At 42.0% G+C, this 21,024-nt stretch overlaps 1 protein-coding gene across 2 annotated transcripts; it reads right to left on the bottom strand.

Moving 5' to 3' along the window:
• Positions 1-1,878: 1,878 nt before the first annotated feature.
• LOC109252287 (putative dimethylaniline monooxygenase [N-oxide-forming] 6) lies at positions 1,879-20,442 on the bottom strand. 2 transcript variants are annotated; one of them, XM_019424653.2, is made up of 9 exons: positions 20,321-20,442; positions 19,761-20,001; positions 14,636-14,824; positions 13,106-13,268; positions 11,822-11,964; positions 9,484-9,683; positions 6,647-7,002; positions 4,572-4,644; positions 1,879-2,926 (listed from the first exon to the last, which is right to left on the bottom strand). In XM_019424653.2, exons 2-9 carry the CDS (start codon positions 19,890-19,892, stop codon positions 2,584-2,586), a joined length of 1,599 nt encoding a protein of 532 aa, XP_019280198.1. In that variant the 5' UTR covers positions 19,893-20,001; positions 20,321-20,442; the 3' UTR covers positions 1,879-2,583. The 2 variants fall into 2 exon arrangements, with proteins under 2 accessions (XP_019280198.1, XP_019280206.2); XM_019424661.2 differs by lacking the exons at positions 19,761-20,001; positions 20,321-20,442 and adding an exon at positions 15,463-15,559.
• Positions 20,443-21,024: the final 582 nt, after the last annotated feature.

A 21,024-nucleotide genomic window follows, 5' to 3' on the forward strand; every position in this document is an offset into this window, starting at 1 on the left:
GTCTGCAGAAAGAAGCAGGAGAACATTCTCTTTTAGAGTGAGGGCGGGGGTGGGGGGTGTTGGGAGGAGTTGTTGTAAACAAGAAATCCATTGGAGCAAACTGAGAGTTCCAAGGGTAGTGGCTTTTCATTGGCTGAGTTGTGCGAGTATCTCATTGGCTGGGTTGTTACTGGGGGAGGAGGAAAACGTTTCTTCCTCCTCCCCTAGTAGCAAAGTAGACTTTTTCTTTTTTTTTTCTTTTTAAATGTTTTTATTTATTTTTTTGAAGGAGAGAGAGAGAGGGACAGAGCATGAGCGGGGGAGGAGCAGAGAGAGAGGGAGACCTAGAACCCAAAGCAGGCTCCAGGCTCTGAGCTGTCAGCACAGGGTCCGACGCGGGGCTCGAACTCACAGATTGTAAGATCATGACCTGAGCCCAACGAAGTCGGTCGCTTAACCAACTGAGCCACCCAGGCACCCTGCAAAGTAGACTTTTTCCTGTTGGGTCTGTGAAGGACTAGGTCTGTGAAGGGCTGCAATGAGTGGTAGGATGTGAGAGCTCCCTGTTCCAGCCTCCATGACTCCATTTTATTTTATTTTATTTTTTTAATGTTTATTTATTTTTGAGAGAGAGGATGCAAGTGGGGGAGGGGCTGAGAGAGAAGGGGACAGAGGATCTGAAGCAGCTTGTACGTTGACGGCAGAGAGCCCCACGTGTGGCTCAAGGGCAGGAACTGTGAGATCATGACCTGACCTGAAATCAGGACCTGGACACTTAACAGACTGAGCCACCCACTCACCCCATAGTTTGTCTTTTCATTCTCTTAATGCTGTCTTTTCAAAAATAGACATTCTTAATTTTGATAAAGCCTAATTTATACATTTTTTTGGATTTTGCATTTGATATTGTCTAAGACCTCTTTGCCTAACTGAAAGATCTTCTCTTATGTTTTCTTCCAGAAGTTTCATAAGATTTAGGTTTTTAAAATTTAATTTAATTTTTAATTTTTACTTTTGGGGGCGGGGAGGGACAGAGGGAGAGGGAAAGAGAGTCTTAAGCAGGCTTTGCACTGAGTGTGGAGGCTCCATCCACACCCCTACATGGGGTTCGATCTCACAACCGTGAGATCATGACCTGAGCCAAAATCAAGAGTCAGATGCTTAACCAACTGAGCCACTCAGGTGCCCGAATAGTTTTAGGTTTTACATTTAGTTCTAGGATCCATTTTGAGTTAATTTTTGTATAGGATGCAAAGTATTGATTGAATTTTTTTCATATATATATATATATATATATCCAATTGTTCTAGTACCATCTGTTGAAAAGACCATTGTATCTTTATTGAATTCCCTTAGATAAAATGAACTAATTACTTAGAAGACACATACTACCAAAGCTCTCTCAAGAAGAAACACATGACCTGAGTAGCCCTATATCTATTAAAGAACTTGAATTTGTAGTTTAAAAACTTTTACACAAAGAACTTTTGGTCAAGATGGCTTCACTGGTGAATTTTACCAAATATTTAAGAAAGCAATAATGCAAATGATAGACAAACTCTTCCAGAAAATTTAAGAGGAAGAATACTCTCCTATTCATTCTATGGGACTGTCATTACATTGATACAAACCAAGACAAAATATTACAAAAAAAAAAAAAAAAACAGATAAATATCCATCATGCAGAAATCCTAATTAGGAATAGAAGGAAGCTTCCTCAACTTAATAAAGGGTATTTATGAAATATCTATAGCTAACATCATACTTAGTGGTAAAAGACTCAATGCTTTATTCCTAAGATCAGGAACAAGGCAAGGATGTCTCATCTCACCACTTCTATTCAATATTATACTGGAGTTTCAGTGCAATAAGTCAAGAAAAAGATAAAAGACATCCAAGTTGAAATTGGAGAAGTAAAGCTATCTTTATTTTTAGACAACGTGATTATTTACGTAGGAAGCATTATGGAATCTACAAAAAAGTTACAGATGATTCAACAAAAGAACAAATGATCGCATTTCTATATGTTAGCAATAAACAACAGGAAATTAAAAAATGTTAAACTACCATTTATCATAACATCCAAAAATATGGAATACTTAGGATAAATCTGACCTAAGATGGGTAAGATCTATACACAAAAAACTACAAAACACTGCTGAGTGCAATTAAAGGTCTAAGTAAATGGAAAGATATACCATGTCATGGGTTGAAAGATTCAACATTGTTGTGATGTCATCTCTGCCTATGATGAAACACCCTTAAGAAATGTATTAAACTTTGTTCATCCTGCAAACCTGTGCTCACTCTCCTTCATCCCCCTTCTTCCTCATCTCAAGCATCTCCAAATTTGCCCATTAAGCATGTGAAAAGCCTTTTTAGAGTATAGATTCTCATCAGAAAGGGAAAGCCCGAGTATTTTCCATTTTTTTTTTTTAGCCTTTGAGTCAAATGGGCCAGAATTAATTTTTACATCTGCAGGAAAGCAAAGAGCAGCTCTGAGATTTTATGTATGCATATGTGTATATACCTATAATTAAGCTACATACATATCTGAATAATTAAACTTCTAGGCTAAACTCTGAGATGTAAAGGACTTTCTCATTAATAAAATGTAAGCCAAACGGCTAGCAAAAGCACTGAGAATGAAAGAATTCTGAGCAAATTATAAAAGTGTTGGGGTCTCTGAGCTTTCCCTACAGCTCTCATCCTGGTTGGCTTTACTGTCCTGTCCCATTGGGTCAGGATGGCATTTCTGGCTCCATCCCACTTCCCTGGTCCCATCAGTCGAAACTGGTATGGGCTGCAGGGACCAAAGTACACCTCCAAGGCCAGCTGGGGGTCAGTCAGGAAGAGCCATGGTATGTTAGGCTTGGCTCCTATGAAGGAGCCCAGCTCGTCCATGTACGTGATGTAATCTGTCTGCAAAGTCTGGCTCTGGCCAAACCTGAGGAAAGAAAAGAACATATGGGAATGAGGGGCACAGTAAATAAAGCACAAATTTCTAATTTTCTAGCTCAGAAAATAGCATTTTAGTCGGCAGCTCCAGGATTATCCCATTCCTCCTTTTTTCCACAACAATGAGTTTATCATTTGTTCTGTGGCTATAAATGTGTTGATTCATTTTTTTTCCTCCTTCCTAACCTCTATCTAAATTTGATGTCATTTGGTCTTCTGTGGCCTGGAGTGAAAGGACCCCAGGATGCCAAGGTGACGGATCAACTTAGTTTATTCTTTAACACATGATTATTCTTTACATGACCTTGCTTGGGATCTGCCCCAGTGTTAGATTTTTGGGGCAGGGCCTCATTTACTTTTAGGAACCCTGAAGAGCAGGCTACCATTTAAGAAATGCGGTTGACTTCAGGGCTTCTCCTTTCCCTGCTTCTTATTCCTATTGGCCTGTAATATAAAGGCTGGTAAGGAGAGTGAGCTGCGTGAATGGTGAATAGGCGTGTCCACTTCGCAGAGCCGCCCTGTGAACTGGATGAGATGCAGGAGAGATTTTGTTGAGTCTGAAGCTTCCACCTCTACTCTCCTCTAGGTCCTTTGCCAGCAACTGTGTGGCAGAACTCAGTGGATGATGTGTTAGAGCTTGAAAGAAGAAAGAATCTTCTTACACAGACACCTCTTCATCCGAATAGGATTCATTATCTAATTATTCTTCCAACAGATTTTAATATAAAATTGGAAAAAAATTGATTTATATGGAAGTAGCTAACATAAAAAATACATTTAAATACGTGATGTCTAGCCACTTGAATGACTTTCTACAAATCCCCTTTATGGTGTACTTGAGAACACATGTTTGGATGAATCAGAAAGGAATGTTCTTTTATTTTTTATTTTCTTTTTCTTTTTTGAGAGAGAGAGAGCACAAATGGGGGAGGGACAGAGAGAGACAGACAGACAGACAGACAGACAGACAGAATTCAAAGCAGGATCCAGGCTCTGACGTGTCAGTGCAGAGCCCAATGTGGGGCTCGAACCCATGAACTGTGAGATCATGACCTAAGCCAAAGTCAGACGTCCAACCGACTGAACCACCCAGGTGCCCCGAAATGAATATCTTTTTAGAAGAAAATACTAGGGCAGGTGAACTCAGTTTGGTTCTTCATTTGGTTTTCTGATTACAGTGCTGCCACTGCTCAGTTCCCAGCTAGTTAACTTGCTGGCAGACATGTGGCTGATGGGAAAGGACTTCTTGGAGACATTTGAGCTGGATAACATTTTGTTTAGGAGGCCTGTCCTCTGCATTGTGGGATGCTTTGCGGCATCCTTAGTTTCTACACATTAGATGCCAATAGCATGCCCTCCCCACTTGTGACAACCAAAAATGTCTCTGGACTTTGCCAAACGTTCCCTGGGGATCAAAATCACTCCCATGGAGAAACTACTCTAGAGTGTAGTTTGTACTATCCTACAGGTGACGTGTAATGACTATTATTTTCCTATCTCATACTGCTTGATCATAGCAAGTGTTCCAAAAATGTGAATTTTGACTAGTGAAAATATTGTAAAATATATCAACATTTTCCTACATATAAAGGAAAATCTTATGGTTTGTTTCATTAGCAAGTACAATCTCTTACCACTTGAGTTTTTTCCCCATTTTCTCATCAATGTCATCCATCATTTCATTTGTAGTTGGCAAGGTGCATGAGTCTAGAAGAGAAATGGGGAAAGAAGTATTAAAAAAGATTAAAAAAAATCAGAAATATATAATGACACATGATGATTTTTTCATAGTGTTTTTTAAAATTTCTTTATTTTTTTAATGTTTTTATTTATTTTTGAGAGAGAGAGAGAGAGAGAGAGAGAGTGGGGGTGGCCAGCAGAGAGAGAGTGGGGGTGGCCAGCAGAGAGAATCCGAAGCAGGCTTCAGTCTCTGACTGTCAGCACAGAGCCCGATGTGGGGCTCGAACTCACAAGCAGTGAGATCATGACCTGAGCTGAAGTCAGACACCCAACTGACTGAGCCATCCAGGCACCCCTGATTTTTTTGTAGTATTTATGAACTGTATCCCTAAAAGATTTTATATCAAGAGGAGCTGCCTTTGGTATCTTTAGTAGAATAACAATTTATAGAAATAAAGACTTGAGAAGTCAATGAACCCCCCTCTATAAATAGCAGGGCTGGCCTGCAGTGAGACAGTGGCAACAAAGAAGTTTGTAGCTTCAGATCACCTAATTCATATTTCTGTAACATCCTGGAGGACCTAATACCCAACATGCCTTAGATATACTTTATGTATATTAATATCATAACAGCTTCTTCATACTTCTTATTTGCATCCTCTTATTAAGAATTCTCTCCAGAAGTAATCTTCACTCTAAGGTACATGCCTATTAACATGGAACAGCGGAAGGACGCATGGGTTTTCCAGCATTAGCCTGCGGCCAGGAAGCATCAGAAAATCTTAGAGCTTTGCAATACGTTATCAGTGGAGGGGTCATCTGATTGCTGACTGTAGCTCTTTTGCCTTTGTCACCATGGCAGAAAGCTATTATGACATTCACAGTGCATGAATACTTCCTAGTCATTGTTAGCACCTTACCTCTCCTGGTACGGTTGTGGTCAGATGTTTGCTAGAATTTTTGTCTGCTTTGATGTTGTGTCCCAAGTGCCAAGATGTAGCCTGGCACATAGTAGTTGCTCAATAAATATTTGCTGAATGAATAAATACCACCTTTTGTTTCATATACATTTCTTGGGCTTATGAACTGTAGCCATTTTTTTTTTTTTTTTTTTTTTTTTTTGTAAAACCCCAGGTACTTGGCACTGTTGTTCCTTTAAGAGGAAAACACAATGCAAGTATTTTACAGAGGAACAACCTTGTAAAGGATTTCATAACAGGGATTATTTCAATAATGATCCTTTGTGTACATTTGAAATAGAAGCTTACTTACCCACAACATTTTTAGAAAACATCCATTCTAGGATTGTAATGTTTTCTTCATTACCTGTAAATTTATTACCTAAGTTTTTACGGACAGTATGTTAGGTAAGGTATACACCTATGTTGGCCAAGGTTTTCGGACCCTTGAATAAAAAGACACTTTAATAATGATCAATATGACTGAAGTAAATTAAATCTATATATTTGAGACATTGCCTTTCTCCATGTAATCCTCATGTTCTTGATTTGCTTACATAAGCATACTTGTAGACCCTAGAGTCTGGATTGGAGGGGGAGGAGAAGTAGGTGCATAGAGTAGGAGTGGCCTGCCATTGTTATTCTGACACAGTTTGATGCCAATCGGGTGCCCGCAACATCCACCAGGGCCCTTCTGACCTTCACAATGTATCTTGACATTGCAGTTATCCACTGCTGTCTTTCTCTTGCTTAAAGCCTTGCAAATTCCCTCCAATAGTCCCTCCAATCTCCCTATGAGCTCTTTAACACAGCTCTTAAGGCCGTCCGTGTTCTAGTCTATCTCTCTGTTTCTTGCCACTCCCTGCCTCTGATTTATATTCCTGTACAGAAAACATCCTAAAACTTCCCCTATTTTAGCATCCCCCTGGCTCTATTTTAGGCTATCTAAGGTCACGGAGTGTGTCTTGTTCCCTTTAGATCCTGAGCACCTAGGACAGTACGTGGCATATAGAAGGTGCTCAGTAAACGTTCACTGACTAAATGGATAAAAGACAGAATGGTCGACCTACTTGCAAACACTTTAGCAGCCCATCGAGCCTGGAGGTCAGCTGTGGGGATGGCAGCCCCAAGGGACTGGACAAGGCCAATCACAGCCAAGGTTGGCTTCTCCATTAGTGGGGGGAAGATGCCTTTAAACAAGGTGACCTCATTGTTTCTGCTTTTGATGATGGAGTCATCAAGGAAGGGGTAGGCATAATCATAGCCTGTTGCAAAGATGATGGAGTCGATGGCCTCAAACACAGTCCCATCCTCAAACACAGCCGAGGTCTCTGTGAACTCCTTCACATTGGGCTTGATGGACACGGTGCCACACAGGATGCGGGATGGGAGCTCATCGTTGAACACAGGCTCTTTTCGCAGGGAACTGTTCAGAAACAAGAGACAGACTTTTGCTGTAATGCACCAATTCCAAGAAATATCTGCAACAGTCCATAGCACTGGAACCAGATTTGAAGAGCTAAACCTTAGCGTGAGGACCTCTGAACTCTTCTCTTGTGGCAACTTTTTTTTTTACTATTGCCTGCAACAATCCTTAAGAATTCTGTCTGAGCTGCCTCTTTGGGTCCTTTGAAACTTGAAGATTCCCTTATGGGTACTTATACTATTTGGGGATTGGCCAAATAGATGACAATCAAACTAATTCCTAGACATAATCAGAGGTTAAGAATGCAGACTCTGGGAGACACCTGGGTGGCTCAGTCAGTTAAGTGTCTGACTTCGGCTCAGGTCATGATCTCACGGTTCATGAGTTTGAACCCTGTGTCGGGCTGCGTGCTGACAGCTTGCTTGGAGCCTAGAGCCTGCTTTGGATTCTGTGTCTCCCTCTCTCTCTTTGTTCTTCCTCCGCTTGCACTCACTCTCTCTCTCTTTCAAAAATGAATAAAAATAAAAAAATAATAATAGAAAGGTTTATAATCAATCTCCATCTCTCACTAGTGACTACTCTGTATTTGTTTCCTTATGTGTAAAATGGGGATAGCGATAGAATCTACCTCCTATGGTTAGAACTAAACGAACAATTACCCATAAAGCACTTAAAACAGTGCCTCTGCCTCATGCAAGCGTCATTATTATACGTGAACTATTATTATAAGTAAGGTCTTTGATTTGAGCAAATCAAACTGGCTGTGGCGAGCTGTTACACTGTCATGTGTGGCTTCCTTTCCACAGCTGTGGTCCTAAAAGAAAGTGTAACAACTTTAACACTGCACTTTGGTTGCCAAAATTCTGGGAGTGATGTGCTTTGCGACAACATTCTTCATTTTGACTCACCTTTCCTTTCGGGGCGTTTTGGAATGTACTCCAAGTATCTCAAAGACTCAGAAAGTTTATAAATCTTAGAATGTGCCTGTATACTTCCATATCTTTCTCTGCCTCTATCATTCTGGAACTTTGTCTCTTACCTTACCAGGTGACAAAAAGTAGGTCTCAGTAAAACCTGGTTTTATTCCCCCCACTCGAGGGAGGAGTGAGAAGGTGTTATCAAAACCTTAGGGTACTTGGAACCCTTTCTGAGAGGGAGCTTCATTCTTAGAATGAATGGATTTCCAAACCTATGTTTCGTTGTCTAAAGGGCAGAGTCAGACTATGATTTGCAGTTAGTCTTACAAGACCAAAAGTCTTCATCAGCTCAGGCTTTGGAATGTCTATTACATTAAACATAAGTTTAAATGCATGAAATCAACGTTTTTTGTTGGTTGGTTGGTTGGTTGGTTGCTTTTATCTTTAAGGATACAGTAGTCTGCCAGACTAAGTAGGATAAATGCTGTGGAGTGAGGGTCTGACTCTTAAACCTGGCATTTCCTATTTCAATTTACGGTTTCCTCTTACTTTGCCTCACCTGATTCTCTAACACAGTGAAACCTTTCTTTGAAACGTTTTTAAGGATTTTATTTTCAAGTAATCTCTATACCCAACACGGGGCTCCCACTCACAACCCCGAGATCAAGAGTAGCATGCTCGCTGACTGCACCAGCCAGGCGCCCCCCCCCCCCCCCCCACAATGAAACATTTTTGCTAGCATGGGCCAAGATGAAATTTCTTAGTGAGTCCTTTCTTGTCTTAGCCACTCGAATATTTTTCTATGGACGTACTGATTCTTCTGCTTAGAGTGCCTTTCTAATTAGCAGGTGTCAGGCTCTGTGTCTACAGAAAAATAAATAAACCAAAGCTTGTTAATTTTACCGGCTACATCAGTTTTGTGAATCTCCACTGCTTTCCATGTTCCATGCCTCCTGACTGTCCTGCTAACATTCCAATCTTTCCACGGTGGAAGAGGTGTGTACTTTCATTCTGAGGTTTTCTACTTTCTGAGACATGTCGATTAATACCACTTGGTTAATTGCTCCTTACAAGCGTATTAGAATATCCGAGACTAGTAAGAACCAATATCTGTAAAGCTTTATAGTTTACAAAATGCCTTATATGTTTTTATCTTACTGCATACCACAATAGTCTTGAGGACTAGGTATTAAAATTGCGATCCCCATTCACTTAAAAGCATGGATGAGGTATTTCTCAAAAGAACAATTCATGAGACAGTTCTGCCCTCAAAATTCTATGCTTTAGCTTGGAGCTACCATAAATGAATCTGTCATGTCAGGGGGATCTACTGCCCCGCTCCTTGGCCTTTTGTATTCTCCCATATTTCTTTCTCCGCCAGAGACATTTCCATACGATTTTCAACCCATACGTGCTCTCTGGGTATACTGTGCCACTCATGTAGTCCTCGGTTTCATCTCAACAACCTCAGTGACACAGCTAAAGTAAGATCTAGAGAGAAAGAGTTCAACTGAAGCGAGTGCCCCGCTTTTTTAAGTGATAAAATACGTGTTACTTGTAGTACCCATTTAAAGGCATCAGGCCGAAGTTCTCATGCTTAAACCACGTGTTCATCTTCTTCACGTATAACCAGTCAGAGACAAATGAAGGCAGGGCATTCCGGAGAAAGGATGCAAAGCGGGTAACATACACCATGTCCCAAGGGTAGCCATTGTCCCAAACCCGGCTCATGACCCAGGAGCCACTTCTGGTACTGATAACGACCTGGTGGGGAAGGCAACATAGACTTCAGTGTCACACTGTAGGAAACAAGCAGATATGACACAACGGACGTGTTTTATGGACATCTCCGTGCATTGCCCTCCGTATCCAGGCGGAAGCATTTTTATTTTTATTTTTTTAAATATTTTTGGGGGCACCTGGGTGGCTCAATCGGTCAAGTGTCCAACTTTGGCTCAGGTCATGATCTTGCGGTTCGTGAGCTCGAGCCCCGCCTCGGGTTCTGTGCTGACAGCTCAGAGCCTGGAGCCTGCTTTGGATTTTGTGTCTCCCTCTCTCTCTGCCCCTCTCCCACTTGTGCTTTCTCTCTTTCTCAAAAATAAATAAACATTTATTTATTTTTTTTATAAATAAACATTTAAAAAAGAAATATTTTTAAAGTATATATATATGTGTGTGTGTGTGTGTGTGTGTGTGTGTGTGTGATATATATATTCACACACATACACATACACAAAGAGAGAGACAGAGAGAGAGAAGGCACATAGGGTAGGGACAGAGAGAGAGGGAGGGAGAATCCCAAGCAGTCTCCTCACTGTCAGCACAGAGCCCAGCCCCATGAACCTTGAGGTCATGATCTGAGCTGAAACCAAGAGTCAGCTGCTTAACCGACCGAGACTCCTAGCCACCCCTGGAAGAAGAAATTTCAGAGAGTTGGGTCAGGATGAATCGCCTATGACTGAGACTAGGTAGAGATGGAACTACTCTGTCTCTCCACCCAAGAGGGCGAGTGCATAGTTGTTGAAATAATGAGAACCTGACAGCCGGGAACAAGAGAGCTGTGTATTCAGTTGTGACAGGTTTAATCTTCACAGACTCAGAGACATGATGGTAGGCCTGGTGGGGACCAGCCAATCCAGGGCCTCAGTGGGGGTGGGTGGTTGAGGGTAGTTGCTGGGTTGGGTGGGAGAAACATAGCTAAATCTCTACCTGAAATTAGGCTGAGGAGAGGTCAAGAAGTTAATTCTGTTCTTTGTCTGAAGTTTTCTCTTCCAGTCCTTCTGTGCCCACCTCATGACCTCGTCTGGACACTCAGACCATGGCAGCTGCCTCAGCCCTGAGAGCTACTTGTCTCTTCTGCCACTTGTGTGATAACCCGAGGGAGTTTGACACCAAAAATGTCATTAGGTTTTATTCCGTTTAAGAATTTGTTTACTGAGGGCGCCTGGGTGGCGCAGTCGGTTAAGCGTCCGACTTCAGCCAGGTCACGATCTCGCGGCCCGTGAGTTCGAGCCCCACGTCAGGCTCTGGGCTGATGGCTCGGAGCCTGGAGCCTGTTTCCGATTCTGTGTCTCCCTCTCTCTCTGCCCCTCCCCCGTTCATGCTCTGTCTCTCTCTGTCCCAAAAATAAATAAAATAAAAAAAAAAAAAAAAAAAAAAAAAAAAAGAATTTGTTTACTGAGGACCTATTTCCTTAAAAATAGGTTAAGCTCTTTAAGGTCTGTTGGTCATGGATGATTCAGCATAGAGTCCTCTGGGAAGCCTCCCTTGACTTCATCCAGGCTAAGTTAGGTTCTCTTTTCATGGTGCGGCCACACCTAATGTCACCTCCGTTCGTGAAGGTCTGTGTACCTGTCCTCCCACCTCCACCCACTGACAGCTCCTGGAAGTCAGAAATAGTCCGACTTATTTCCGTGTTTATTGCTAGTCTGACATAGTTCTGGCATATAACAGGTGCCCAGTATTTGTTGAGCACTGGCTATTAAACGGATAGAAGACGGTGGGAACAAAATCTTCTATATCTCAGACCTCCAGAATGATAAGCAAAACACCTTTTGCATGGTAAGAACTATGATAAGAACTACTGCTAAATAAATAAAGGCAGATCCTGACTAGCAACCAGTTTGCTGGGAGGTGAGCAGAACATAAAATTAAAACAAAACAATGCACTCGTGTATGTCTACACACGTACACTTACCTCTGGTTCCGGTAGAACGCGCTTCCTTGCTAGCATGGGCCACGTTACCTTGCTTCACAGGGACCATGTCTCTAGTCCTCCTCGATTCAATGGGCATATGCCACAGGTGGATCCCTTGTAGTATGACATGTGAGCACGAGCCTCGGCGCCCAAGCTGTTGATTTAATAGCACACCCGTACCCTAAGTTTGTTTCCCGAAGTGTACCTGTGTAGCCAGACGGCTGAGCTCAACAGCAATGTCAGATCCTGAGTTCCCCAGGCCGATGACAAGGACCCTCTTCCCCTTGAAGGCGTCCGGGTCTTTGTAGTCCCTGCTGTGGAGATAGTGGCCTTGAAACTGGTGTAGGCCTAAGTGGAACATGAGGAGGGATTTGAGCTGATTTTCAGAAGACATGGTGAAGACTCACTTTTTCAATTTTTTTTTTAACTCCTGTCATCAGTCTTAATTTTGAAAAACAGTTTCCTAGTTGAAACGCATTTATCCTTTTTGACACTAAACCCCCAAATAAGTACTTACTGTGCCTTAAAAACCTATGATATGGGAACTTCTATTTTGATAATAATAACTAGTATTTATTGAGTGCTTACTGTGGGCTAGGATCTATATGCTTAAACAAACACTTAATCTTGATGACATCTCTGTATGGCAGATATCATTATCTTTTAAAAGATAAGGAAGTCGAGACAAAGAAGTTAAGTGACTTGTCCAAGATCATATGCTAAGGAACTAGTGGAATAAGAGGTTGAGCCCAAGTGTTCTAAGCCTAAATATACTGCCTCTTAACCTTCATGCTTTCCATCTTCTATTCTCCCTGAATCTCTACTTATTCATGTATTTATTTATAAATATTTTCTAGATTTTATTTTAAAGTAATCTCTACACCCAATGTAGGGCTTGAACCCACAACCCCGAGATCAAGAGTCACACATTCCACTGACTGGGCCAGCCAGGTGCCTCTGGGTGCCTCTTTTAATTATCTCGGCCTGTGAACATCATGGCTTGAGATCAGAACTCTAATATTTTAGAGTAGACCTGTGTTCCTATTGTAATGGAGGAGGAAGGAAGGAGAGAGTGAGGTTACCTGTGTATTATATTTATTTGATGTTTGGTGCTTTTGCATACTAATGGAGTGTGCCACTACACACACACACACGCGCGTGCGCGCGCACACACACACGCACACACACACATACTCACTGAAATTTCTAAAGTGAATTTGCAAAGTGTGGATATAGATGACATTTAAAAACCCTTCCTCCATAAGGACCTGTATCGTCAACTGATCTCTGACTTGCAGCTTCTTGATTCTTTTAGCGTAAGGGTTCAGGAGAACAATGATTTCTGTATTTATCATCAGACTTAAAAATTTGGTTTTGAAATCTTTGGAACCTTAAGAATAATCATTATGGACAGTCTATGGAAAGATCTAGCTCAACCCTTGGTGCTTGTGTATAAATCCCCAGACTATTATACGTTTTCCAAACTTACCAGGAAAAGAATCAGTTGGTAGATTGGGGTATACGTGATGTCCCGAACAAATCATTATAGCGTCAAAAATAGTAGATTCCTGTTTCCCATCCTTTTCTGAAACAACTTCCCATTGTCCAGTGACTAAGAAGCTGGGACATTTCTTTATGCTAGAAACCAGGGTCTTAAAGAAAACCAGAAAGAAATTCCTTCTATTTACAATTCTGTGGGTTTTAATTTTCTTGCAGTGTTTCTGCAGAGGAAGTAATTGTTATGAGCTTGCCTGATCGTTGAGAAATATAGGGAGGACATTAAAACAAGGAGTCACAGTGAATCTTCAAATCTTCCAAGGAAAATCACTCACTGGGGCCTATTTACTTTTGTGACATCTAGTTAATAGATTTGGGGTAAATTACACTGAATCTTGTGAAAGAGGCCATGTCATTTGCTTCCTGCCATCCTCTACTGAAATTCATGGCCTCTTTCTCTCTGACCTCATTTTCTATCAATTCCATAAATGTGGGAATGTCTCAGGGTTCAATCCTTATTTCTCCGTGGTGACATACACTCTCCCTTGGAAATATTAGCCACTTCCATAGTATGACTATTTATGTAAATAAGTGTGAAATCATATTAAATTAAATATAATAAATAAAATAATCATAGATAAGTGAAATTATATTAAATGTAATCACAACTCATGATATGGTTGATTATTTTTCTCACTACATATATGTGCTTTGGATTTCACAGTCATGAACCAAGGTTAAGACCTGTGAGCAAATATGAAGTATTATTGCTATTTGCAGAGAGCGCATCTCTGCCTTAACTGCTGTGTCTCCTCATCTAAGAAACTAAGTGGGTGAAGGATGAGGGCAATGGCTGTATTATTCATTCATATTTTACTCTCCTTATAATGGCAGAACTTCTGAAGAATGGCATGTTTTCTTGAACCACAACTCATCGGCCTTGAACCCACAGAAATCTAAATATGGACTAGACAGTCTGGGATTGTTTCTTTTTTTTTTTTTTTAATTTTTTTTCAACGTTTTTTTTAAATTTATTTTTGGGACAGAGAGAGACAGAGCATGAACGGGGGAGGGGCAGAGAGAGAAGGAGACACAGAATCGGAAACAGGCTCCAGGCTCCGAGCCATCAGCCCAGAGCCCGACGCGGGGCTCGAACTCATGGACCGCGAGATAGTGACCTGGCTGAAGTCGGACGCTTAACCGACTGCGCCACCCAGGCGCCCCGATCTGGGATTGTTTCTAACACGTGACAGTGTATGGGGTGGAACATATGCTATGATAGTATAGGCTTCTCCAGTATTTGCGATGATATTCTAAAAGTTCTCGGGCACTAGTGGAGGACATTTTTAGGGGTGAGAAAGCACGATGCACGAATACTTTATAATCCGAACCAACATTTGATTGGTGAGCTGTCCAAACATGGAGCTCTGATTTCTGTAACGGAAGTCTGTATCCTTGCTTCCCACCCCCCTCCAACCGATAGACATACTGGGATCAACAGCACAAGGCGTAAGACCCTTACCTCAAACTGTATATATCTTAAAAGATTCTTCTTTTGAGCAAATGTCTTTATGTATTCCTGGAGTTTGCTGTGGTGCATGTAGTTGGGGTAATCATCAGGATAAGGGAAGTCTGGAAAGCACATCATCTCTTTGGAAGAGTTGGTGAATACCGACTGGTAAATGCTGGCTCTGCCCTCTTCGGCATGGTCCTAGGAAGAGGAAGAAAGCTTAAAAAGGAGGCCAAGGATGATGTTTCCCTCAGTGAAAACTCAAGTTTTGGTGACTGAAACCGTTTTCATGTGTATAAAAAAGACATGAAAACAATTCACACTTCTCTGTGAGATGCAGCAAAGAAAGCCTTTAGCACAGCACCTGGCGCAGAGCTGGGACCCTACACCTTAGTTCTCTTCCTCGAATTACCCCCACGTTACATCTGTGTCTGTAGTCCCGTAGTGTTTTCTTCCTTTTTCCAGTCACAGCGCCGGTTCTGATCTCACGGTCATGTTAAAGGAACACAATTAAATGGTCCAAAGGAGGGTGCAGTTTTTAGTCTATTCGATCGGCTGTTTGATTCGAACACTTCACTTGAAGTGGAGGGTTTATTCATTTGGCATAATCAGGCCCCCTTAGATTCCTGCGTGCCACCTGGTTCACCTCCTCCCCGCCCCCCAGGATTTCTGATTCAGTGTGTCTAGCGGGGAGCCTGAGAATCGGCATTTCCGATAGTTGCAGGCGATGCTGATGCCGCTGGTCCGGGAACCGCACTTTGAGAACCGCTGCTCTCTTGTGGATGAACTCCGTGCTGGCGGACCTCCCTAACCACCAGTTAGTGGCACTTGCTCCTCACCGAAGAGACGCAGGAAACCAGGAGCCTCAGAACTTGTATCACATCTTGCCACTTCATTATGGAGCCGCTATGTGATTGAAAACTGGCTTCTTTTTGAGAAGTAGTTGAAGGCTAAATGGAAAACAAACATTTCCTCTCTGCTGTAAGGGCAGGATAAAAATTCACACGATGTGCTGCCTTGAAAATACATTAAAAAGCTGGCAGCCTCCGCTTCCCCCAAACCCAAAGGAACCTTCATGAAATGTGGGAACGGGATGGAATGACATGTTCCTGCCGGATTCAGGACATCAATCATCCTCCAGCCCCAAACTGACCTCTGGAAGATACAGACCAAAAGTGCTGGAATGGTTGAGAGGCTTGTGTCTGGGGCTGGGGTGGGGGTGGGGGTGGGGACGGGGGCTGCCTGAGGCCCCTGTTTGGCTTTAGGTTGGGATGAAAACTTCCTCTATGCACGGTTGCTGTGTTTTTCATAAATAGCCAGGCTCAGAGATGTTAACGTTCTTAAGCCTCACTCTGAAATTTCTGCGACGATCAGAAAAAGGGTGACAGCTTGTGCCTAGTGGATTTTCAGGTTTGAGTCTTTCCCGTTCACCCACAGCCTGACCTTTGGTTGGTTGTTGTGAGAAGGAGAAGTGAGCAGAAGGAGTGAGGGGAGGGAAGGCGGGCTTCAGGCAGGGGTCTGGTTAAAAAAATGTAAGACTCCGCTCTGGGAAACAGAGTGGATAAGACCTTGGATTATTTCCATCATTAATGAATTTCTGCTCTTTCGCCTCCTGACCCCAGCCTATCCGATCATAACAGAGTGAAGAGTATGTACCCGACAGCTCCTTGGAATTTCCCCTGACAGGCTGTTCTACAAACAAAGGAAAACGCTTGTGTTATATAACAACAGACAATTGCTCCAGAGAGCTAGTATTTCCAGTTTCTGCTTGTGGCGTAGTTTAAGTGGCTGGTGAGCAAGTTAAGCTCAGACTCTGCCTCTGGCTGAGAGGGCTTGCCCTAGACCCAGAGATCCAAGCAGCTGCGGTCACGTTGTCACGGCCTGTGTTGGGTTATAGCTGCATCTGTGTCTCGTCTTTCCCGCTAGAACATAACCAACAGGGGGGCGAGGTCAGAGGCTAACTCGAGAATGTTGTGCACGCGTGTCAAGCAGTCTGGCTTGATCTTCTTTCAGACTCTGCCTGTCAATCCCACTTCTGCTTGTCTAAAGATACCCTCAAGGTCCAGCTCCAAAGTTGCCCCCTTCGTCATGCCTTTCCTTGCCTCTCTCTCACCAACCTGAAGTCATCCCTTACCTCTACCAAGCTCTGATTGACTTTACTGCCCTAATCGCATATTCGCACATATTACGGTCATTCTGAGACTTGTTTTCTCTGATTTTAAAAAGCTGGCTGCCTGCTGTACCTCTTATCTGCAGCTGTACCTAACATTGTACCCTATCCATAGTGTACTCTGAATGTATTTGTTGAATAAATGAGTGGATGAGTGGAACAAAAGTCCAGGGAGTTCTGGTTCCATTGTTTTCCCCTTTTGCAATCAAAATAATACCCACCTATTGTACACGGCTTGTTGAACAACTTGTTAATTAATCTTTTGAGGACACAAGGCCTTAATATTGGGGGATATGAAACTAAAACATGCTCGCATTCAGCCTGCTAGTGTTTAAGTCTCATTTGGTTTCCGTTTTGCAGAAAAAGCATGTGGTGAAAAGTTCAGAATTATCAGGTGTCTTTCTTCCAAAATACCTTCTGCCTAACAGGACTTGCAAGATAAAAGCTTATGTAACCCATTTTTCAAAAATCCCTTTCTAAACATGCATCGAACCCAGCAGGTTTTCTTGGAAAAGAAGAGAAGGGTTCACCTTTTGGCTATAAGGCGAATGGTGCAGATATAATGTCTTCATGCCAAGTATGTATCATCTATATCCAATCACAATGGCCGAGAAATTCAGGACAGAAAGAGAAGTTTCCCCGACCTGTCTTCCACAATTAGAGTATTTTTATGTATTTACATCCCCATGGGGGTCTTTGAGTATAATTCTTATAACCAGTGACCTATGGAAGAAAGATACCCATCTTGTGGATAACCTGGAGACTGATTTTGCATTTTACTCATCTGTCATATATTGCTTCCTTAAATAAATGTTGTGATCTGGCTGCACTGGTTAACTTACAAATTCCCGGATATACCATGTTCACTGCCTCCCCATGCCTTTCACGCTGGTCCCTTCTACCGAGAAACCTCTCCCACCGGGTACTGGCACACTGTTGGTGACCGCATGTCCATGGGGTGCCATTCACAGACTACAGTGGAAATGGCACTCTGGAGTTATGTCACATAGTGGTCCTCTACGTTCCTTGTCTGAGAACACCCTTCAAGTCTCAGCCAAGTACTCTCCCTGCAGGAAGTGTCCCTTGACCTGAGAACATTTCAGTAGCCACCCCCCACCCCATCTCCTAAATCTCAAAGCACTTGTTCATTAAGTTGACCATCACCAAGGGCTGTCTCATTGTTGTAAAGTATTATAATCTCTTATTTGAAATTCATAAGGCCAGATATATTTTGGAATCTGTAGATTTTTAGATTTTTCTCCATAACACTTCTAGTGAGAAGTGGGACAGCACCCTATCATCAGACACAAGAAAATTTCTGCAGTGAAACACAAAGTGGGACAAATAAAGATTATAACTAGCCCAATGTCAATTCAGCTCACATTTTCTGATCTTATGACTTCAGGAAAGGTTTTGCCATCAAATGAATTTTTGCCGATCTTTCTATCAAAGGATTGTGGACCTGTGTTATGGCTTGTTTCACCAAATGGATTGGAAACCATTTATGTAAAGTAATTATGTCATGCATTTGTCATCCCAGTACCTAGCACAAAACTCTGCCAAAATAGATATTCAAGCAGCATTTAATTGTTGCTAATGAGATCATGGAGAACCATTTCATGATTTAGGCTAAGCTGGTCACATCTCCCTGAGCAAATGTAAATAAAGATAATTGAATCCTTAAAAAAATAACTTTTGGGGTGCCTGGGTGGCTCAGTCTGTTAAGCACCTGACTCGATTTTCCCTCAGGTCATGATTTCACAGTTCTTGTGATCGAGCCCCGTATTGGGCTCTGCCCTGATGGTGTGGAGGCTGCTTGGGATTCTCTGTCCCCCTCTCTCTCTGCACCCACCCTCTCAAAGATAAATAAATAAACATCTTTTTTAAAAAATAATTCTTGATCATTTCCTAATGGAGATGATCTTATATCTCATATAATACTTTCAGGATTATAGGACCTCACAAATTAAAAAAAAAAAAAAAAAAAAGACTCTTGAGATGAATACAAAGATGTCCTAAGTTAGCACTGGTATATTCTACTAGAGCAACCTGTTGTTGTAGGTTGGGCGAGCACTGAGACCAAGACAGAATTTGGCTATAAGGTGAATGGTATGGATATAACGTCTTCATGCCAAATATATATCGTCTATATCCAATCACAATGGCTGAGACATTCAGGACAGAAAGGATAGAAGTTTCCCCAATGTGATTTTCAAAATTTAAACATGTTTTGTATAGTGAATATTTACTAATTATATCATTTGTCCAACCATGAGCCTGTATGGCAAAGACAAATCAGTTTTTTCTTTGGTTTTGGAGTTGGTTGGAGTATTCAATAACCACACACACAACACACACAGTCATTGTTTATCATAACAGTGTCTTCCTGATAGACATGAGGTAATTATAGAATCACATCCCATTGCAGTTGGAAGGCATTTTAAAGGAAACTTAATTTCCAGCCTCAACATCTGACAAATGAGCATTTGAGGTCCAGAAAGAAAAAAGCGACTTGCCGAAAATTAATCTTTCCGGAAAACCTAAGAGTTGAAACTAACTGAGAACTTCTGATCTTGGTCTACCTTTCTCCTTTTCTTTTTCTTTTCTTTTTTAATCCCCTTTATGCTCCTAGGATTTGTCAGCAATAGGGAACAGGGATAGATTCCATTCATTTACATGGGGGAGGCAGTGGTGCATTTTTGTTTTTGTTTTTGTTAGAAATTACCGACATTAGCACCCTTTACAGCCTGGAGATCTGGACTCTGTTACACAGGTAACATTGTTTTATGAGCTGGTATGAAGTAGTTTTGAGTGATTGGACATTAGCATGATGGGAGAGAGAAGATTTTACTTTCCAGATCTGGAGCTTTTGTGACCTTCCTCCCAAGTCTGAATAGAACCGATCAGATTTGGTTTGCAGAACCACCCATCTCCCTTCTGTTGATATTCCAGTGCTTTCCCACTCACCAAGAATTTCCACAGGCCTCCAATATCATTGCTCCTCTCAAAGCAGGTGGGTTCCAGCCCCTCTTCCAGGCAGCACCGGATGGAGGCCAAGCCACTGACACCAGCTCCGATGATGGCCACTCTCTTCCCCATGATCACCAGGAGGAGGGTCTGGAGATAGCTTCTTCAGAAGAGTGTCCCTGAATACTTAGGATTTTTCGGTAGGAAGAACCAGCCAAGGTTTATGGGTCAGGATACTCACCTTACGACAAGAAGACATAATGCACATTAACAATTTATACTCACTAATTTTTTTACCACTCTTGCTATTGTATGATACCAAATCTGGTTTCTTCTCCAGCTTATTTGAGATGCCCCAAATAGCAGAATCAGGGAATGCTGGAGCAGGAAGGACCTTAAAGTTCATCAGTCTAATGCTCTCAAGTACAAATGCAGCAATAGTCACTCCTAGAAGATTAGAAATTGTTTCTTTGACATCTTGCAGCTAACAAGCAAAGGAGTTGGAGTCAGAACTCAAGCCTTCTGCATGAAATCCACTGTTCCAAATCACCCCTACTCACTTTGAATGCTTGGCTCTACGGGGTTTAGTCTTAACGCACTGCCTTCCTTTCCTCAGCGAGCCCGCAGTGCTTTAAATGTAGAAAAAAATGGCTTTTAACATTGTCTTTTCATGTAAAAATTGAGGAAGGGGGAGGAGTTATTAGTCTTAAAGTAGAAATTCCTTTTTTTTTTTTTTAATTTTTCATGACGTAGAACCCTGCTAAAGAGGAGGACTGAGTGTGGTGGAGATAGCAGAAGGGGGGAGAGGCGGTAGAGGAAGAAAGGGATTGCGGAAGGGCAAGAATGAGGTCCCTGGCCCAGGTTCCAAAAAATAAAATAGTAACTGATACTGTCACGGAGGCTGTAAAGTGAAGCCTCTGGAAGATTAACAGAACAATGGTTCTTTTATTTATTTTTGCTTTGGAACTTCAGAATGTATAAACAAATACTATGCACCTGGACTATTTGTTATGCCAATGGTGAAAAAAAAACCCTCATTTTTTTTTTTTAAACTTAGGAGGGTATGATTTGAGGAGCTGAGCTAACTCTTGGAGATGATGGGTTTGTAAAAACTAGTGAACTCAAGGACAGAATTGTGAAGTCACTTGAGTCTTGTCTCCGGCTCTTTCCCACTTCCTCCCGCCTTTCCTGCTTCTATACACCTCCTTCTTCCCCTTCTTCCTTCCCACCCTTCCTTCCTTTTGTCTGAGTGCCTACCTTATGT

Source organism: Panthera pardus, unplaced genomic scaffold (assembly GCF_024362965.1).
Source record: "Panthera pardus isolate Hobbes unplaced genomic scaffold, ASM2436296v1 HiC_scaffold_21, whole genome shotgun sequence".
NCBI classification, from domain to species: Eukaryota; Metazoa; Chordata; class Mammalia; order Carnivora; family Felidae; genus Panthera; species Panthera pardus.

Coding starts and splice junctions, on each gene's coding strand:
- LOC109252287 (XM_019424653.2), bottom strand. CDS start 19,892: ATGGGGAAGAGAGTGGCCATCATCGGAGCTGGTGTCAGTGGCTTGGCC. Junction 9,684..11,821: donor TCAGCCGTCTGGCTACACAG/GTACACTTCGGG, acceptor CTTCCCCACCAG/GTCGTTATCAGTACCAGAAG. Junction 7,003..9,483: donor GGCCTGATGCCTTTAAATGG/GTACTACAAGTA, acceptor GTTTCTGAACAG/TTCCCTGCGAAAAGAGCCTG.